General features: G+C 43.3%; 1 protein-coding gene across 3 annotated transcripts in view; it reads right to left on the bottom strand.

Moving 5' to 3' along the window:
* Nucleotides 1-17781, bottom strand: part of hk1 (hexokinase 1) — a 135408-nt gene that overhangs the window by 11988 nt on the left and 105639 nt on the right. For all 3 annotated transcript variants that reach the window (XM_078223677.1, XM_078223678.1, XM_078223679.1), the window contains 4 exons: nucleotides 16888-17036; nucleotides 14913-15032; nucleotides 14663-14758; nucleotides 1348-1447 (listed from right to left, as the gene is read on the bottom strand). In XM_078223677.1, the coding sequence (XP_078079803.1) occupies nucleotides 1348-1447; nucleotides 14663-14758; nucleotides 14913-15032; nucleotides 16888-17036 (465 nt within the window). The remainder of the gene's footprint in view (nucleotides 1-1347; nucleotides 1448-14662; nucleotides 14759-14912; nucleotides 15033-16887; nucleotides 17037-17781) is intronic.

Here is a 17781-nt window from a genome sequence, read left to right on the forward strand (position 1 = left end):
CCGCACATCCTTGGACTGTGGGAGGAAACCGGAGCACCCGGAGGAAACCCACGCAGAGACGAGGAGAATGTGCAAACTCCACACAGACAGTGACCCAAGCCAGGAATCAAACCCAGGTCCCTGGAGCTGTGAAGCAGCAGTGCTAACCACTGTGCTACTGTGCCGCCCCGTGACTCTTCATGATTTTGAACATCTCTATCAGTTCAGAAGAATGTGAGGTGATTGTAAGATACAAGAAACTGAGACAGAGTTGATGCTGAGTGGATGTTTCCCTTGTGGCGAGATCTGGAAATGGGAGCACAGTTTAAAAATAAGGGGTCTCCCAGTTAAGACAGAAATGAGGGGAAAATTTCTTATCTCAGAGAATTGTTAGTCTTTGGAATTCATTAGCCCAGGCAGCAGTGGAAGCTTTGCCATTGAATATATTCAAAGCTGAGTTAGATTTTTGATCTACAAGGGAGCCAAGGTTTATGGGGGCAGGTGGGACTGTGGATTTACAGCCATAATCAGATTATCAATGATCTTATTGAATAGCAGAGCAGCCTTCTAATTTTTGAGACAAGTTTGCTACCCTTGGGTGTTGGTTGTCTAAGTGAAAAATATACTTTCAGATATAGGAATCCTAGAGGTTTATGGGCAATGGGTAAATAATGCTAAATCTGAATTGTGAGATCCACAAGACTGTCTGAGATCTGATGTAGATTGGTACTTACTGTGTTAATTCAACATTTATTCCTTTTTGACAAAACTGGGCTCCATGGGCGGGATTTTCTGGCCGTGCTCGCCCCAAGACCAGAAAATTCCACCTGGGGTCAACGTACCTTTGCATGGTCTGTGTTCCGCCCACTACGATTCCCATGGCAGGCGGGACGGGAAAATTCTGCTCAATGTGATTGAGACAATTGTTAAGGTTTGTGGATTGTACCAGCTCATTTTTGACTGACCTTCTGATAATGGTGTGGATATCAGAAGTTTGTGTGTAGGTTGACAATAATTTTTCAACTATTAATTGGTTGAAACATTGTCTATTGTATTGCTCTCCTGGCAGATCAGGTTCCCATCAGAAGCACAATTTGAAAAACTGAGCCCCATAACCACAACCCTAATGTTTTACAACTTACTTCTCCTGATATATATGGTCAATGAGTCCCAGTTGGCAGCCCTCCCTCCTAATTTTCCAATTGCCTACACTCAAAACAGCCTATGTGCCCTGCCATTAGGCAAAGCTTCAGATGTGGGTGATGAATTTTAACATTTAACCCTTGCTTTTAGATCTATTTCCAACTTTTCGTCATGTATAGGTTGTAAATGGTGCAGGTTTCAGAACATTGACAGTAAATTACTCACCGACAATCATACCAACTTCACAATGTGGATCTTCATAAGCACAAGTCATCATTGTCCCAACTGTGTCATTCACAATCGATACAATATCAAGTTCAAACTCCTAGTGGGAAGATTTTTTAAAAGTCAGACATCAGAAAACCAGTATAAGCGACCCCAGTTCCCAGCTAACACACCCGAGAACTTTCTATCAGTTAGATGGCAGTTATTGAGTTTGAATTGTTCTAGATAAATATCAGCAGGTTGTCACTTCAATAAATGTTCTGAAAGGGACAGTTTTCTCTAGATAAACTCAGCTTCCTCCTCACACACCAGATACAGCAGGCTCATAGAAACCCTACAGTGCAGAAAGAGGCCATTTGACCCATCGAGTCTGCACCGACCACAATCCCACCCAGGCCCTACCCCCTTATCCCTACGTATTTTACCTGCTAACCCCTCTAACCTACGCATCTAAGGACACTAAGAGGCAATTTTAGCATGGCCAATCAACCTAACCCGCACATCTTTGGACTGTGTGATTTGAGAAATATAGCTTTACTCTCCACCCAATCCTCCAGTCACCTGTGTTGGAGGAAGTCTGTTTGAGGATGGGGTCTCGGCATGCTGAGGAAACAGATCTGGTCTATCACTGAATTTGGTGAGGAATAATGATCTCCAAAAACATGCAAGTGGCCTCACTGTGAATCAAGGCCACATTTCTTTTAAAATCTTAGTAGCACCTGTCACCACCCATTACCACATTAAGAAGGCTAAAGAGCACAGGAACACACAAGGGAGCTCCTGGGACAAACTGCACCTCAGAGCTAAGAGAATGAAAAACTACATTACAGTACCTATGAGGAAGCAAATGTGATGAAAGAAAATATGTCAGGATGATTAAAATATCACTTACCTGGACAATTTGGGGGAAATTTGTTGTCTGGAACAAGGATCAAAGAACTTGCATTTATATAGCACCTTTTACAACCACATTCTTCACAGTCAGTGAAGTGTAACCACCATTGTAATGTAGAAAACTGAATGCTGAGTCATGGCTGATCAGATAACAACCCCAAAGTTGCATCCCGCATACCCCCAATAGCCTATCACTCCCTTGTTAACCACCTCTGTCTTAAAAACATTCAAAGATCCCGATTCCACCACCTTTCCAGGAACAGAATTCCAAAGACACATGGCCTAGGAGATCATGTCTCACTAATTTAATTAAGTTTTTTGAGGAGGTGGTAAAATGATTGACAAGGGAAGGTCTGTGCATGTTGTCTACATGGACTTTAGTAAAGCATTTGACAAGGTCCCTCATTGCAGGCTGATGCAAAAGACTAAATCTCACGGGATCAGGGGTGAACTAGTTAGATGGATTCAGAACTGGCTCGGCCATGGAAGACAGAGGATAGCGATGGAAGGGTGTTTTTTTGAATGGAGGTTTGTAACTAGTGTTGTTCCGCAGGGATCAATGCTGGAACCTCTGCTATTTGTAATATATATATAAATGACGTGGAAGAAAATGTAGCTGGTCTGATTAGCAAGTTTGCGGATTGGTGGAGTTGCGGATAGTGAAGAAGATTGTCAGAGATATAGATAGAACAAATAACAAAGAACAATACAGCACAGGAACAGGCCCTTCGGCCCTCCAAGCCCGCGCTGCTCCCCGGTCCAGGATTGAATCCTGAATCCAGGATCCCCGCCCAATTTTCCAGCCTATCTACATCCTAATATCCTATCCACCGAGCTGTCCCTCACAGCTACAATGCTTTGTTCATCACATAGGATGGAAAATTGGGTGGAGAACTGGTAGATGGAATTTAATCTGGACAAATGCAAGATGATGCATTTTGGTAGATCCAATTCAGGTGGGAGCTATAAAATAAATGGCAGAACCATCAGGAGCATCGACACAGAGATCTGGGGGCACAGGTCCACAGATCCTTAAAAGTGGCAGCACAGGTGGAAAAAGTGGTGAAGACAGCAAACGGCACGCTCGCCTTCATCGGACGGGACATCGAATATAAAAGTTGGCAAATTATGTTACAGTTATATAAAATGTTGGTTCGGCCACATTTGGAATACTGTGCCCAATTCTGGTCACTACACTACCAGAAGGATGTGGAGGCTTTGGAGAGAGTGCAGAAATAGTTTACCAGGATGTTGCCTGGTATGGAGAACATTCGAGAGATTGAATAAACTGAGATTGTTCACCCTGGAAAGATGGAGGCTGAGGAGCGACCTGATAGAAGTTTATAAATTTATGAGCGATATAGATAGATGAACAGTTGTTCTTTGGCAGAAATGACAATTACAAGGGGGCACAAGTTCAAGATAAGGGGGAAAGGTGCAGTGGAGATGTGCTGGGGAAGTTTTTTTATACATAGGGTGGCGGGGGCCTGGAATGCACTGCCAAGTGAGGCGGTTGAGGCAGTTACATTAGCCACATTTAAGACTTATCTTGATAGACATATCAACAGACGGGGAATAGAGGGATACAAGCGGTTGATCTAGATAGGTAAATGTGATCGGCCCCAGGCTTGGAGGGTCGAAGGGCCTGTTCCTGTGCTGCACTGTTCTTTGTTCTAAAGAGGCTCTGCAAGAGTGTGGGAATGATGCAATTGCTAGTAGTGACTCAGCATTAGCTGTCCCTGGATTAATGCCTTTACGAACTTAAACACATTACAGACCTGAACATGTTTAACTCACTTAAGCTTTCGAGGCTCTGAGCCCCTTCTTCAGGTGAGTGGGAATTCTGTTCACAAACAGAACTTATAAGACACAGACTCAATTTACATGAATAATGGTTGGAATGCGAATACCCTGTGCGAGAACCTCTCCGGCTATGTCGAGGGCATCCTGAAACCCATTGTACAAAGAACCCCCAGCTTTTGTCGCGACACGACGGACTTCCTACAGAAACTCGGCACACATGGAGCAGTTGAACCAGGAGCGCTCCTCGTCACAATGGATGTCTCGGCACTCTACACCAGCATCCCCCATGACGATGGCATTGCTGCAACGGCCTCAGTGCTCAGCGCCAACAACTGCCAGTTTCCAGATGCAATTTTACATCTCATCCGCTTCATCCTGGACCACAATATCTTCACCTTCAACAACCAGTTCTTCATCCAGACACACGGAACAGCCATGGGGACCAAATTTGCACCTCAATATGCCAACATCTTCATGCACAGGTTCGAACAAGACTTCTTCACCGCACGGGACCTTCAACCGGTGCTATACACTAGATACACCGATGACATTTTCTTCCTTTGGACTCATGGTGAACAATCACTGAAACAACTCTATGATGACATCAACAAGTTCCATCCCACCATCAGGCTCACCATAGACTACTCTCCGGAATCGGTTGCATTCTTGGACACGCGCATCTCCATTAAGGACGGTCACCTCAGCACCTCACTGTACCGCAAGCCCACGGATAACCTCACGATGCTCCACTTCTCCAGCTTCCACCCTAAACACGTTAAAGAAGCCATCCCCTACGGACAAGCCCTCCGTATACACAGGATCTGCTCGGATGAGGAGGATCGCAACAGACACCTCCAGATGCTGAAAGATGCCCTCATAAGAACAGGATATGGCGCTAGACTCATTGATCAACAGTTCCAACACGCCACAGCGAAAAACCGCACCGACCTCCTCAGAAGACAAACACGGGACACAGTGGACAGAGTACCCTTCGTTGTCCAGTACTTCCCCGGAGCGGAGAAGCTACGGCATCTCCTCCGGAGCCTTCAACATGTCATTGATGAAGACGAACATCTCGCCAAGGCCATCCCCACACCCCCACTTCTTGCCTTCAAACAACCGCACAACCTCAAACAGACCATTGTCCGCAGCAAACTACCCAGCCTTCAGGAGAACAGTGACCAAGACACCACACAACCCTGCCACAGCAACCTCTGCAAGACGTGCCGGATCATCGACACAGATGCCATCATCTCACGTGAGAACACCATCCACCAGGTACACGGTACATACTCTTGCAACTCGGCCAACGTTGTCTACCTGATACGCTGCAAGAAAGGATGTCCCGAGGCATGGTACATTGGGGAAACTATGCAGACGCTGCGACAACGGATGAATGAACACCGCTCGACAATCACCAGGCAAGACTGTTCTCTTCCTGTTGGGGAGCACTTCAGCGGTCACGGGCATTCGGCCTCTGATATTCGGGTAAGCGTTCTCCAAGGCGGCCTTCGCGACACACGACAGCGCAGAGTCGCGGAGCAGAAACTGATAGCCAGGTTCCGCACACACAAGGACGGCCTCAACCGGGATATTGGGTTTATGTCACACTATTTCACATAAATATTTCTGCTTTTTTCCTCCTGAGTCTTTATCATGCGATCCTAGAATCAGAATTTATGTCACACTATTTGTAACTCCCACAGTTGCGTGGACCTGCAGAGTTTCACTGGCTGTCTTGTCTGGAGACAATACACATCTTTTTAGCCTGTCTTGATGCTCTCTCCACTCCCATTGTTTTGTTTCTTAAAGACTGGATTAGTTGTAAGTATTCGCATTCCAACCATTATTCATGTAAATTGAGTCTGTGTCTTATAAGTTCTGTTTGTGAACAGAATTCCCACTCACCTGAAGAAGGGGCTCAGAGCCTCGAAAGCTTGTGTGGCTTTTGCTACCAAATAAACCTGTTGGACTTTAACCTGGTGTTGTTAAACTTCTTACTGTGTTTACCCCAGTCCAACGCCGGCATCTCCACATCATAACTCACTTAAACAGGAATAAAAACTAAGTATTGGATATACAATTAATATCAGTAATGAGAAACTCCAGATCATGATGTTTAGGTTATCTGTCTTGTCATAAGTGAGGTATTCTGTATTTCTCACATTTATTTGGTTTCATATCAGATTTCCAGCATTTGGAGATTTTCCTTTTTTGATTCTAATATAAAAGGATGTAAATATTTTAATAGGAAGTGATTGTGGTGTATTTATCAACTGGATTTATAATGGGCACAATTTGTATGAAGTGGGAACAAGAATCTTCAACAGCTGATGAGGAACCCATGGAGTGGCAGTGGTGGGGGGGGTGTGAATGATTGGGGGTGATGGCTACATTAGATTTACAGCTAACCGATGAAGAGTGAGCAATGAGTTGAATTATGGAAGCATTTATAATTCAGTGATCATTAAGTTGCTAATTTTAAGATAAATGAATTCTTGAGTGAGGAGGGAAGCCATGAAGTGGATGTGAAGCACATCTGGATTGCTTGCTGATGTTGGGAACACACTTTATTACCAGATCATGCAAGTCAAACTAGACTGAAAGCTATAACACATTAAATGGAACTACAGCTTTTCTTAGGTTCATCCCATTCCTTCTCGAAGTACATTTTCAAAACCTTCCTGGTTCTGCTCAGTAACTTCTGAATTTGGCAAAAATCTTCACATTTTTATCCCCATGTAATGCAGCTGTTCAAAATGGGAAATTAAGAATGAACCGTCTGGCTACAAGTCTTTATTTTCGTGGATACGATCTGCAGGTACCTTTTACAATAATTGAAAACTGTCCACCTTCAAATTACTTCTGGAAGGGGCAGACCAGTAAACAACAGTTTCAATCGATATTACATCTTTAACAAGGATGTTCCACAGACATTAGTACCGTTTTAATCCATATAGACAAGGAATCTGGTATACATTTAATATACAATCCATTCCATATTGTCCTATACTCTGTTACACCACTTCAATAATCAAAGCCTAGCCAAGGAAGATCCAAATTAATCACATCTGAATCCTAAATAAATGTATGTGTATTCTCCCAGAGTTATGATGTGGTGATGCTGCGTTGGACTGGGGTAGGCACAGTAAGAAGTCTTACAACACCAGGTTAAAGTCCAACAGGTATATTTGGTAGCACAAGCTTCGTCAGGTAAGTGAAGAGTTGGGTTCACAAACAGGGCATACACAGACACAAATTCAACTCAATGAAGACGAACATCTCACCAAGGCTATCCCCACACCCCCACTTCTTGCCTTCAAACAACTGCGCAACCTCAAACAGACCATTGTCCGCAGCAAACTACCCAGCCTTCAGGAGAACAGTGACCACAACACCAGACAACCCTGCCACAGCAACCTCTGCAAGACGTGCCGGATCATCGACACGGATGCCATCATCTCACATGAGAATACCATCCACCAGGTACACGGCACATACTCTTGCGATTCGGCCAACGTTGTCTACCTGGTACGCTGCAGGGAAGGATGTCCCGAGGCATGGTACATTGGCGAGACCATGCAGACGCTACAACAACGGATGAATGGACACCGCTCGACAATCACCAGGCAGGAGTGTTCCCTTCCTGTCAGGGAACCCTTCAGCAGTCAAGGGCATTCAGCCTCTGATCTTTGGGTAAATGCTCTCCAAGGCGGCCTTCAAAACACACGACAATGCAGAATCACAGAGCACAAACCGATAGCCAAGTTCCGCACACATGAGGACGGCCTCAACCGGGATCTTGGGTTCATGTCACACTATCTGTAACCCCCACGACTTGCCTGGGATTGCAAAATCTCACTAACTGTTCTGGCTTGAGACAATCAGTCAGCATAGCTTTGTGAGTGGAAAATCATGTCTCACAAATTTGATTGAGTTTTTTGAAGGGGTAACCAAGAAGGTAGATGAGGGCAGTGCAGTTGATGTTGTCTACATGGACTTTAACAAGGCCTTTGACAAGGTACTGCATGGTAGGTTGTTGCATAAGGTTAAATCTCACGGGATCCAGGGGCAGGTATCTAAATGGATACAAAATTGGCTTCTTGACGGAAGCCAGAGGGTGGTAATAGAATTGTTTTTCAAACTGGAGGCCTGTGACCAGCGGTGTGCCTCAGGGATCAGTGCTGGGTCCACTGTTATTTGTCATTTATATTAATGATTTGGATGAGAATATAGGAGGCATGGTTAGTAAGTTTGCAGATGACACTAAGATTGGTGGCATGGTGGACAGTGAAGAAAGTTATCTCCAATTGCAAAGGAATCTTGATCAATTGGGCCAGTGGGCTGACGAATGGCAGATGGAGTTTAATTTAGACAAATGCGAGGTGATGCATTTTGGTAGATTGAACCAGGGCAGGACTTACTCAGTTAATGGTTGGGCATTGGGGAGAGTTACAGAACAAAGAGATCTAGGGGTACATGTTCATAGCTCCTTGAAAGTGGAGTCACAGGTGGACAGAGTGGTGAAGAAGGCATTCGGCATGCTTAGTTTCATCAGTCAGAACATTGAATACAAGAGTTGGGACGTCTTGTTGAAGTTGAACAAGACATTGGTAAGGCCACACTTGGAATACTGTGTGCAATTCTGGTCACCCTATTATAGAAAGGATATTATTAAACTAGAAAGAGCGCAGAAAAGATTTACTAGGATGCTACCAGGACTTGATGGATTGAGTTATAAGGAGAGGCTGGATAGACTGGGACTTTTTTCTCTGGAGCATTGGAAGCTGAGAGGTGATCTTATAGAGATCGATAAAATAATGAGGGGAACAGATCAGCTAGATAGTCAATACCTTTTCCCAAAGGTAGGGGAGTCTAAAACGAGAGGGCATAGGTTTAAGGTGAGAGGGGAAAGATACAAAAGTGTCCAGAGGGGCAATTTTTTCACACAGAGGGTGATGAGTATCTGGAACAAGCTGCCAGAGGTAGTAGAAGAGGCGGGTACAATTTTGTCTTTTAAAAAGCATTTAGATAGTTACATGGGTATAGAGGGATATGGGCCAAATGCGGGCAACTGGGATTAGCTTAGGGGTTTTAAAAAAAAGGGCGGCATGGACAAGTTGGGCCGAAGGGCCTGTTTCCATGCTGTAAACCTCAATGACTCTAATTCACACCTCTTTAACCTGTGCTTAACCCTCTCTCCACTCACATTGTCTGCATCTGTAAAGACTTGATTACCTGTCAAGACTCACATTCCAACCATTATCTTGTTTGTGTCTATATATGCCGTTTGTGAACCCAACTCTTCACTCACCTGATGAAGGGCCAGTGCTCTGAAAGCTCGTGCTATCAAATGAACCTGTTGGACTTTAACCTGGTGTTGTGAGACTTCTTACTGAACCTAGAGTTACTTTATTAAGAAACGTAGCTAACGGACCTGTTTTAAATGGATCACCAATGTTAAAATTATTGGTCACCATATTGAGCCAGCACTGACTCTCCCAAACAGCATCTTACCCAGGCCCCATCACCCCACCCCCCGCACATTTACCATAGCCAATCCACCTAATCTACACATCTTTGGACTGTGGGAGGAAACCAGAGCACCCAGAGGAAACCTGCGCAGATAGAGAGAGAAACTGCAAACGCCACACAGATAGTGACCAAAGGCCAGAATTGAACCTGGGCCCCTGGTGCTGTGAGGAAGCAGTGCTAACCTCTGTGCCACCGTGCTACCCTATCACTGTTTTTCCAATTAAAACATCTCAGTCCTTAGGCAAAGTTACAATTCCATATAAGAAGCTGAAATATAGATAATACCAGCAGACACGAGATATATTTGTGGATCTATCACACACTCTTCCTCAGCACCCTCCAGCGTGGACACCAATCTGGATCAAGAATAGGAATACAAAGGTTTGCTGTTCAGCTGTGTTTATCCAAGGTCTTTGGAAGGGACAGCAGTAAAGAATGTGATGTCCCTTTGGACACACATGATTTTCTCTTGAGAGTTGTGAGAACGAGATGAATTCAACAAGTTGCCTACATGAATAAATCAGACACAAACTCTTCCTAGACAATTGTTTAAGACAAAGGTATCTTATGTTATTGACCATCTTTTGACCTTGTAAGAGGTACAAAAGGGAATTTGAATAAGAACTTGCAAGGAATATGAAATCAACAGAAATAGTTTTCACAATTATATTTAGACAAGGTGGATGCTGAATAGCAATGTGGGTGCCTTGAAAACTGATAATGGTGGAATTATCAATGAAAGTTAGGGATTGGCGAACATGTTGAATAATACTTTAATTCAGTATTTACAAAAGTAGTAGAATTGCAGATATCCCGAGGAGCGGCAGGTCTGAGAGGCACGAACTGGGATCGGTATCCGCAAGGATCTGCACAGAGGCCGTAATTGTTACTGTATTTATTAATAGAAACTAGAAGCAGGAATAGGCCATTCGACCCTTTGAGCCTGCTCCGCCATTCATTTAGATCATGGCTGATCATCGAATTCAATATCCTGATGCTCCTCCTCCTCTCCCCCATATTTCTTGATCCCTATAGCCCCAAGAGCTATATCTAATTTCTTCATGACATCAGACAACATTTTGGCCTCAACTACATTCTGTGCTAGTGAATTCGACACATTCACCACCCTCTCCTCACTTCAGTTCTAAAAGGTTTACCCCTTATCCTCAAACTATGACCCCTAGTTCTGGACTCCTCCACCATCGGGAACATTCTTTCTGAATCTATAAGTTTCTATGAGATCCCCTCTCACTCTTCTAAACTGCAATGAATCCTAATCCTAATTGATTTAGTCTCTCCTCATATGACAGACCTGCCATCCCAGGAATCAGCCTGGTAAACCTTTGCTTATTTCCTCTATAGCAAGGGCATTCTTCATCAGATAAGAACACTATTATTTCTATAATAGAAAGGATATTATTAAACTAGAAAGAGTGCAGAAAAGATTTACTAGGATGGTACCGGGACTTGATGGTTTGAGTTATAAGGTACCAGGACTTGATGGTTTGAGTTATAAAGAGAAGCTGGATAGACTGGGACTTTTTTCTCTGGAGTGTAGAAGGCTAAGGGGTGATCTTATAGAGGTCTATAAAATAATGAGGGGCACAGGTCAGCTAGATAGTCAATATCTTTTCCCAAAGATAGGGGAGTCTAAAACTAGAGGGCATAAGTTTAAGGTGAGAGGGGAGAGATACAAAAGTGTCCAGATGGGCAATTTTTTCATACAGAGGGTGGTGAGTGTCTGGAGCAAGCTGTCAGAGGTGGTAGTAGAGGCGGGTACAATTTTGTCTTTTAAAAAGCATTTCGACAGTTACATGGGTAAGATGGGTATAGAGGGATATGGGCCAAATGTGGCAATTGGGATTAACTTAGGGGTTTTAAAAAAAAAGGGCAGCATGGACAAGTTGGGCTGAAGGGTCTGTTTCCATGCTGTAAACCTCTATGACACCAAAACTGCACACAATACTCCAGATGTGGCCATACCAACACCCTATACAATTGCAGCAAAACATCCCTATCCCTGTACTCAAATCCTCTTGCTATGAAGGCCAACATACCATTTGCCTTTTTGACTGCTTGCTGTACCTGCACGCTTACTTTCAGCGACTGATGCATGAGGATTTAAAATGATGAGAATAAAAGCCATATATATCCAAATTTGCCAATGACACAAAGATAGGCAGCATTGTAAGCAGTGTAATTTTATGCTTCTGTCTACACAGAGATATTGAGAGATTAAACAACTGGACAAAACTGTGGCAAATGGATTTCAATGTTGGCAAATGTAAGGTCATCCAGCTTGGATCTAAAAGGATAAAACAGGCTACTTTCTAAGTGGTGAAAAGCTTAAAACAATAGTGATCTAAAGCAATTTAAAATGTAAACAAATGCAAAAGATAACCAAAAAAAGCTAATAGAATGACCATGTTTGTATCTAAAAGTGATGTGGAGATGCCGGCGTTGGACTGGGGTAAACGAGCCTCGAAAGCTTGTGTGGCTTTTGCTACCAAATAAACCTGTTGGACTTTAACCTGGTGTTGTTAAACTTCTTACTGTATCTAAAAGACCAGAAGACAAGGACTCATGTTTCAGTTATACAAGGATAGACCACAGCGTGAGCAGTCCTGGGTAGGAAAAAGCAGCCTTGGAGAGTTTCAGCATAGTGACAAATAAGTGATACCTGGACTTCAAGGGTTAAATAACAACAATGGTTGTATTCCCTGGACTTTAGGGGGTTAAGGGTGATCAGAAGGAAGTTTTCAAGATATTATGGGGAACAAAGAGAGTAGAAAGAGAGTAACGATAGACAATAGAAAAATAATAGAGTAGATAGAGAGAAACGGTTTCCACTGATGGGCAAGTCCAGAACTTGGGGACAATCAAAAACAAGGCTAAATCTCCTGTTCTCTGGATTTTTGGGCACCAGATGTGGGGCTGAAAAGGCCTAGCATGCGACAAACTTGCGAATTGTTAAGAAGTTTGAACTTCCCATGGGTAATTAGCCTGCTCCCAGGAACCCTTAGTTACAGTCAAGAGACTGTGGACAGGTACACAACATTTCCTGTGTAATATCCAGGTAAAGGTTAGACAGGTTAAAATCTAGTCTGACGCATACTCCAAAACCAATATGCACCCCCCGACTCTCCAACTTGCCCACTCGGCCAGCCCTCAATCTAACCCAATTTCCTATTTGACTACTCCTTCCATTCATCCCACAACCCGTCCTCACCACAAGCTGACCATCCACCTCACCCGACTGCTCCATGACCCAACTACCCTCACAAACCCAACTGTCCCCCTGACCTCACCCAACTACTCCCACAAACACAAATACCTTTGATGCAACTACCACCTGACCTATCTACTGATGCATCTCACCCATTCATTCATCCAATCACTAACATTCAGAGACTGGACCTTTAGTCTCACCATAGAGTAGCTAGTGTTGTAAAGAGGAGGCATGTGCTGACTCTAATAATACATTCGGAATACTGTGTGCAGTTCTGGTCACCCTATTATAGAAAGGATATTATTAAACTAGAAAGAGTGCAGAAAAGATTTACTAGGATGCTACCGGGACTTGATGGTTTGGGTTATAAGGAGAGGCTGGATAGACTGGGACTTTTTCCTCTGGAGCGTAGGAGGCTGAGGGGTGATCTTATAGAGGTCTATAAAATAATGAGGGGCACAAATCAGCTAGGTAGTCAATATCTTTTCCCAAAGGTCGGGGAGTCTAAAACTAGAGGGCATAGGTTTAAGGTGAGAGGGGAGAGATACAAGTGTCCAGAGGGGCAATTTTTTCCACACAGAGGGTGGTGAGTGTCTGGAACAAGCTGCCAGAGGTAGTAGTAGAGGCAGGTACAATTTTGTCTTTTAAAAAGCATTTAGACAGTTACATGGATAAGATGGGTATAGAAGGATATGGGCCAAATGTGGGCAATTGGGACTAGCTTAGGGTTTAAAAAAAGGGCGGCATGGACAAGTTGGGCCGAAGGGCCTGTTTCCATGCTGTAAACCTCTCTGACTCTCTGACATTCGAACATAGCTCATCAATGAGTGCTGCTCTAAATATTTACGCAGCAGCATAAAGTCGGGAGAATCTTTAGTGCAGCAACAATTCACTCATCATTGCCACTGCTTGGAAGATTCAGCTCCAAGAGTCTAAAAACAGTTTAAATATTCAAGAGCAAAATTAAACAGTTCTACACACAATGCATTACAGTATCAGTGAATTGTCACGGTGCAGGAGGATGCCATTCAGCCAATCGTGTCTCACACAGGCTCTCGAAATGAGCATTTAGTGCCTTTTCACCAACAAAAAGTTCAAAGCTCTCTTCCAGAATCAACAATGATGCGAGAGAAAATGCAAAATTTAAATTTGAGAGTGACAGATTTACGTATTCCAAAGGCATTCAGGAAATGCAATAAAGGCAGGTATGTGACATTTGGTCACAGATCAGCTAAGATTCATTGAATGGCAGAAGTGGCCAAAGTTCCTGGAGGCCTGAGAGAAAATCAACTTGGGTGTTTCAAACAGACAGATTCTTCAGAAATTAAGAAGGTGCGGTGAAAAATTAACAACATGACTGCCCTCACTGACAAAAATAATATAAAAGATGGTAACCAAGAAACCATATAGGATATATGTAAATATAAAATACAACACAACTGTCTTCACAAAAAAAACCAAATAGTAAACAAGAGCATAGGCAATTCAGAGGAAAATTTATTTACCAGAGTGGTTAGAATGGAAAACACACTGCCACAGAGACTAAATTATAAGTTTATTTATTAGTGTCACAAGTTAGCTTATATTAACACTGCAATGAAGTTACTGTGAAAATCCCCTAGTCGCCACACTCCAGCGCCTGTTCTGGTACACTGAGAGAGAATTTAGCATGGCCAATGCACCTCTTTTGGACTGTGGGAGGAAACCGGAGCACCTGGAGAAAACCCACGCCGGCACGGGGAGAATGTCTGTGTGGAGTTTGCACAGTCACCCAAGCCGGGAATGCTTCCATAATTGTCCACATAATGATCACTTGTAAAAAATATAGAAATATGCAATGAAAATACAACTTACATCTCTTCGTTTAATGGCATCCCTTAGCATAGTAACTACATCCTCTCCCTCACAATCTGTTGCTTTAAAACCTTTGGTCCATTTTAGAAGAATACCCTGAGATTAAAAAAAAAACTTTCATAATTCCACAAGTTGTCTTGAAAGCATTTTAAAACAGCAATGCCCTATTACAAACATGATTTACATATTAATATCCATTAGATCCAGCAACTGTGAATTTGTTTATGATTTTATATATAAATGGGCTTGCCTCATCCAAACTCTTCTGTTCACAAGGAAAGGAAAACGTGAAACCAAGAGGAAGCCGAGCACCTTTCATTCCCATGTAATCGAGGAAATCAGAGATGCAATGAACAATGTGGTCAAATAGCTGAAAATCAGAAGAAAATCACATCTAATTATTATTGGTAGATTATCAACACATAATGAAAGCAATTATTTTCAGTACCTCTCCCTTGTACTTTTTGGTCATACTCTGTGTGGTGTGGTTTCTTTCTCCAGCTAGTGGGATGTTAATTTCAGTGAAGGCAGTTTAAGAGTATGTATATCGATAGGTCAGTAACAGGAATACATTATCAATCTAACAGAGGTGAAGTGAACTTCTAAAGTATCTGGGACATGACGTTTTGGGGTTGTAGGATCTGTCACCAAAAGCAGCAGAAAAATAAACCTCCCTTCCGATTTGCACTTTTGTAGGCCAAACAGAGGCCGGTGGCTAATCCCCTTTCCAAACCTCCCGAAATAAAGCAGATGTGTTGTATGACTTAAGAGCAGTCTTAGTAAAAAGAGAGAGAGGGATAAACTAAATAATTCTACACTGAGTTGTGGACTATCTAGAACAAAGAACAGTACGGCACAGGAACAGGCCCTTCGGCCCACCAAGCCCACGCTGACACATGACACCTTTCTAAACTAAAAATCTTTTGCCACCATGTGGTCCATATCCCTCTATTCCCTGCCTATTCATATATCTATCAAGATGCCTCTTGAATGTTGCTATCTGCTTCTACTACCTCCTCTGGGAGTGCATTCAAGGCACTTACACCCTTTCCCCCTTTAACCTTAACCCGATGTCCCTTAGTAATTGACATGTGTACCCTGGGAAAAAGATTCTGACTATCCATACTAACTACAACATATCTCTCCCCGCTCCAGTGGCATGACCTCACACTTGTCTGAATCAATACTGGTTTTCATAAATGAAATGCAGAGTGAGGTACAGCCTCTGCATGGTGCGGGACATTGCCTGGTCTTTTTGTTGTGGGCGGCACGGTAGCACAGTGGTTAGCACTGCTGCTTCACAGCTCCAGGGTCCCGGGTTCGATTCCCGGCTCGGGTCACTGTCTGTGTGGAGTTTGCACATTCTCCTCGTGTCTGCGTGGGTTTCCTCCGGGTGCTCCGGTTTCCTCCCACAGTCCAAAGATGTGCGGGTTAGGTTGATTGGCCAGGTTAAAAATTGCCCCTTAGAGTCCTGGGATGTGTAGGTTAGAGGGATTAGCGGGTAAATATGTGGGGTGGGATTGTGGTCGGTGCAGACTCGATGGGCCGAATGGCCTCCTTCTGCACTGTAGGGTTTCTATGATTCTATGATGAAAGGGATTGTCCTTCTTCTTATGAGGGTTGGGGCCTCTTCCCCTTGTCCGCCGGTGGTCCCGATTTCCCTGGAGGGAGGGGAGGTCTTTAATTTAATTTAGAGATCAAGGCACCCTTTAAACAGCTGGCTGTATGATCCTCGCCAGCACTCAGAATCTTGTGGCTCTCAATAAGGTCGCTCCTCATTCTTCTAAACTCCAATAAGTATAGGTCCCAACTTACTCAACCTCTCCTCAAAAGAAAATCCCTGCATTCCCCAGATCAACCTGGTGAACCTTCTCTGAACTGCCTTCAATTCTGGTATATCTTTCCTTAGATTAGAGGACCAAAACTATTCACAGTATTCCAGATGCAGTCTAATTAATACATTGTATGGTTTCAGCAAGAATTCCCTACTTTTTTTACTCTATTCCCGTTGCAATAAAGATCAACATTCCGTTTGTGTTTCCTATTACCTGCTAAACTTGCATGTTAGCTTATGATTTTTGCACAAGAACCCCCAAATCCCTCTGTGCTTTCTGTACAGTCTTTCTCCATTTAAACAATACTCAGCTCCTTTATTCTTCTCTGACCATCTATTTACTATTTAAATGCCTACGGAAATGTACTGAATTACCCAGAAAATGACCTACCTCTTCACCTGTTCCTTGCATTATCTCCAAAGGAATAGCATAGATCTTATTGTGCATTTCCACTGTTCGTCTCTTGCCACTACGAATCTTCACGAGTAGGACGCGGAAGTTGGTTCCACCAAGGTCAAGGGCCACAAAATCCCCATTTTCTGTTAACAAATACTCAAGATTCTTAGTACATATTGTGACCCCTGCTTTTGTAAAAATTACCTTTACATTAAAATACAAACATAAAATTTCTATGGTTATTACTCTGGGCTGGTACTCTCAAATTTTCACCGAATACCACTGAATAACACCGAATCGATGATTCGTTGTACACACATTATTAAGAAATACAGATACATGCACGTTTATGGAATGCCTTGTCGTATCTCAAAAGTTAAGATCTACAACTACAGCTGTCCACTCCAACGCCATTCTACTACCCTTTTATTGACTCTTTTTCAATTACTTTCCAATTCCACTTCAATCAGTGAAATTAGCTCAGATTATTGTCTGGGTCAGGCAAACACCAATTGTGCGTGGGAGAGCTCAGGTTTTGTCAGCCGCAATGCAGTGCAGGTGTGTAGATTTATCTGGGGTATGCAGGGATTTTCTTTTGAGGAGAAGCTGGTTAGATGGCCCTCCTCAGCTCTCAGGGACAGTAGCCCAGTTCCTAACATTGTTCTTAATGTTAAATTTCCCAAACCTCATTTATCACCTCCCACTAATCCCCCCTCCATTCTCGCAAGTCTCCTCATTTCCCCATGCCCATCTTAAGATGCTTCATCTTACTCCCCAGGCTCCCTCATATCTGTCATGCCCCTCCGTGTCCTCCATATCCAAATGCCCAGTATCCACAACTAATATCCATCTTTAAAACCAATATTTAAAAAAACTTTGAACAATCTA

Source organism: Mustelus asterias, chromosome 11, assembly GCF_964213995.1.
Source record: "Mustelus asterias chromosome 11, sMusAst1.hap1.1, whole genome shotgun sequence".
In the NCBI taxonomy this organism is placed as follows: Eukaryota; Metazoa; Chordata; class Chondrichthyes; order Carcharhiniformes; family Triakidae; genus Mustelus; species Mustelus asterias.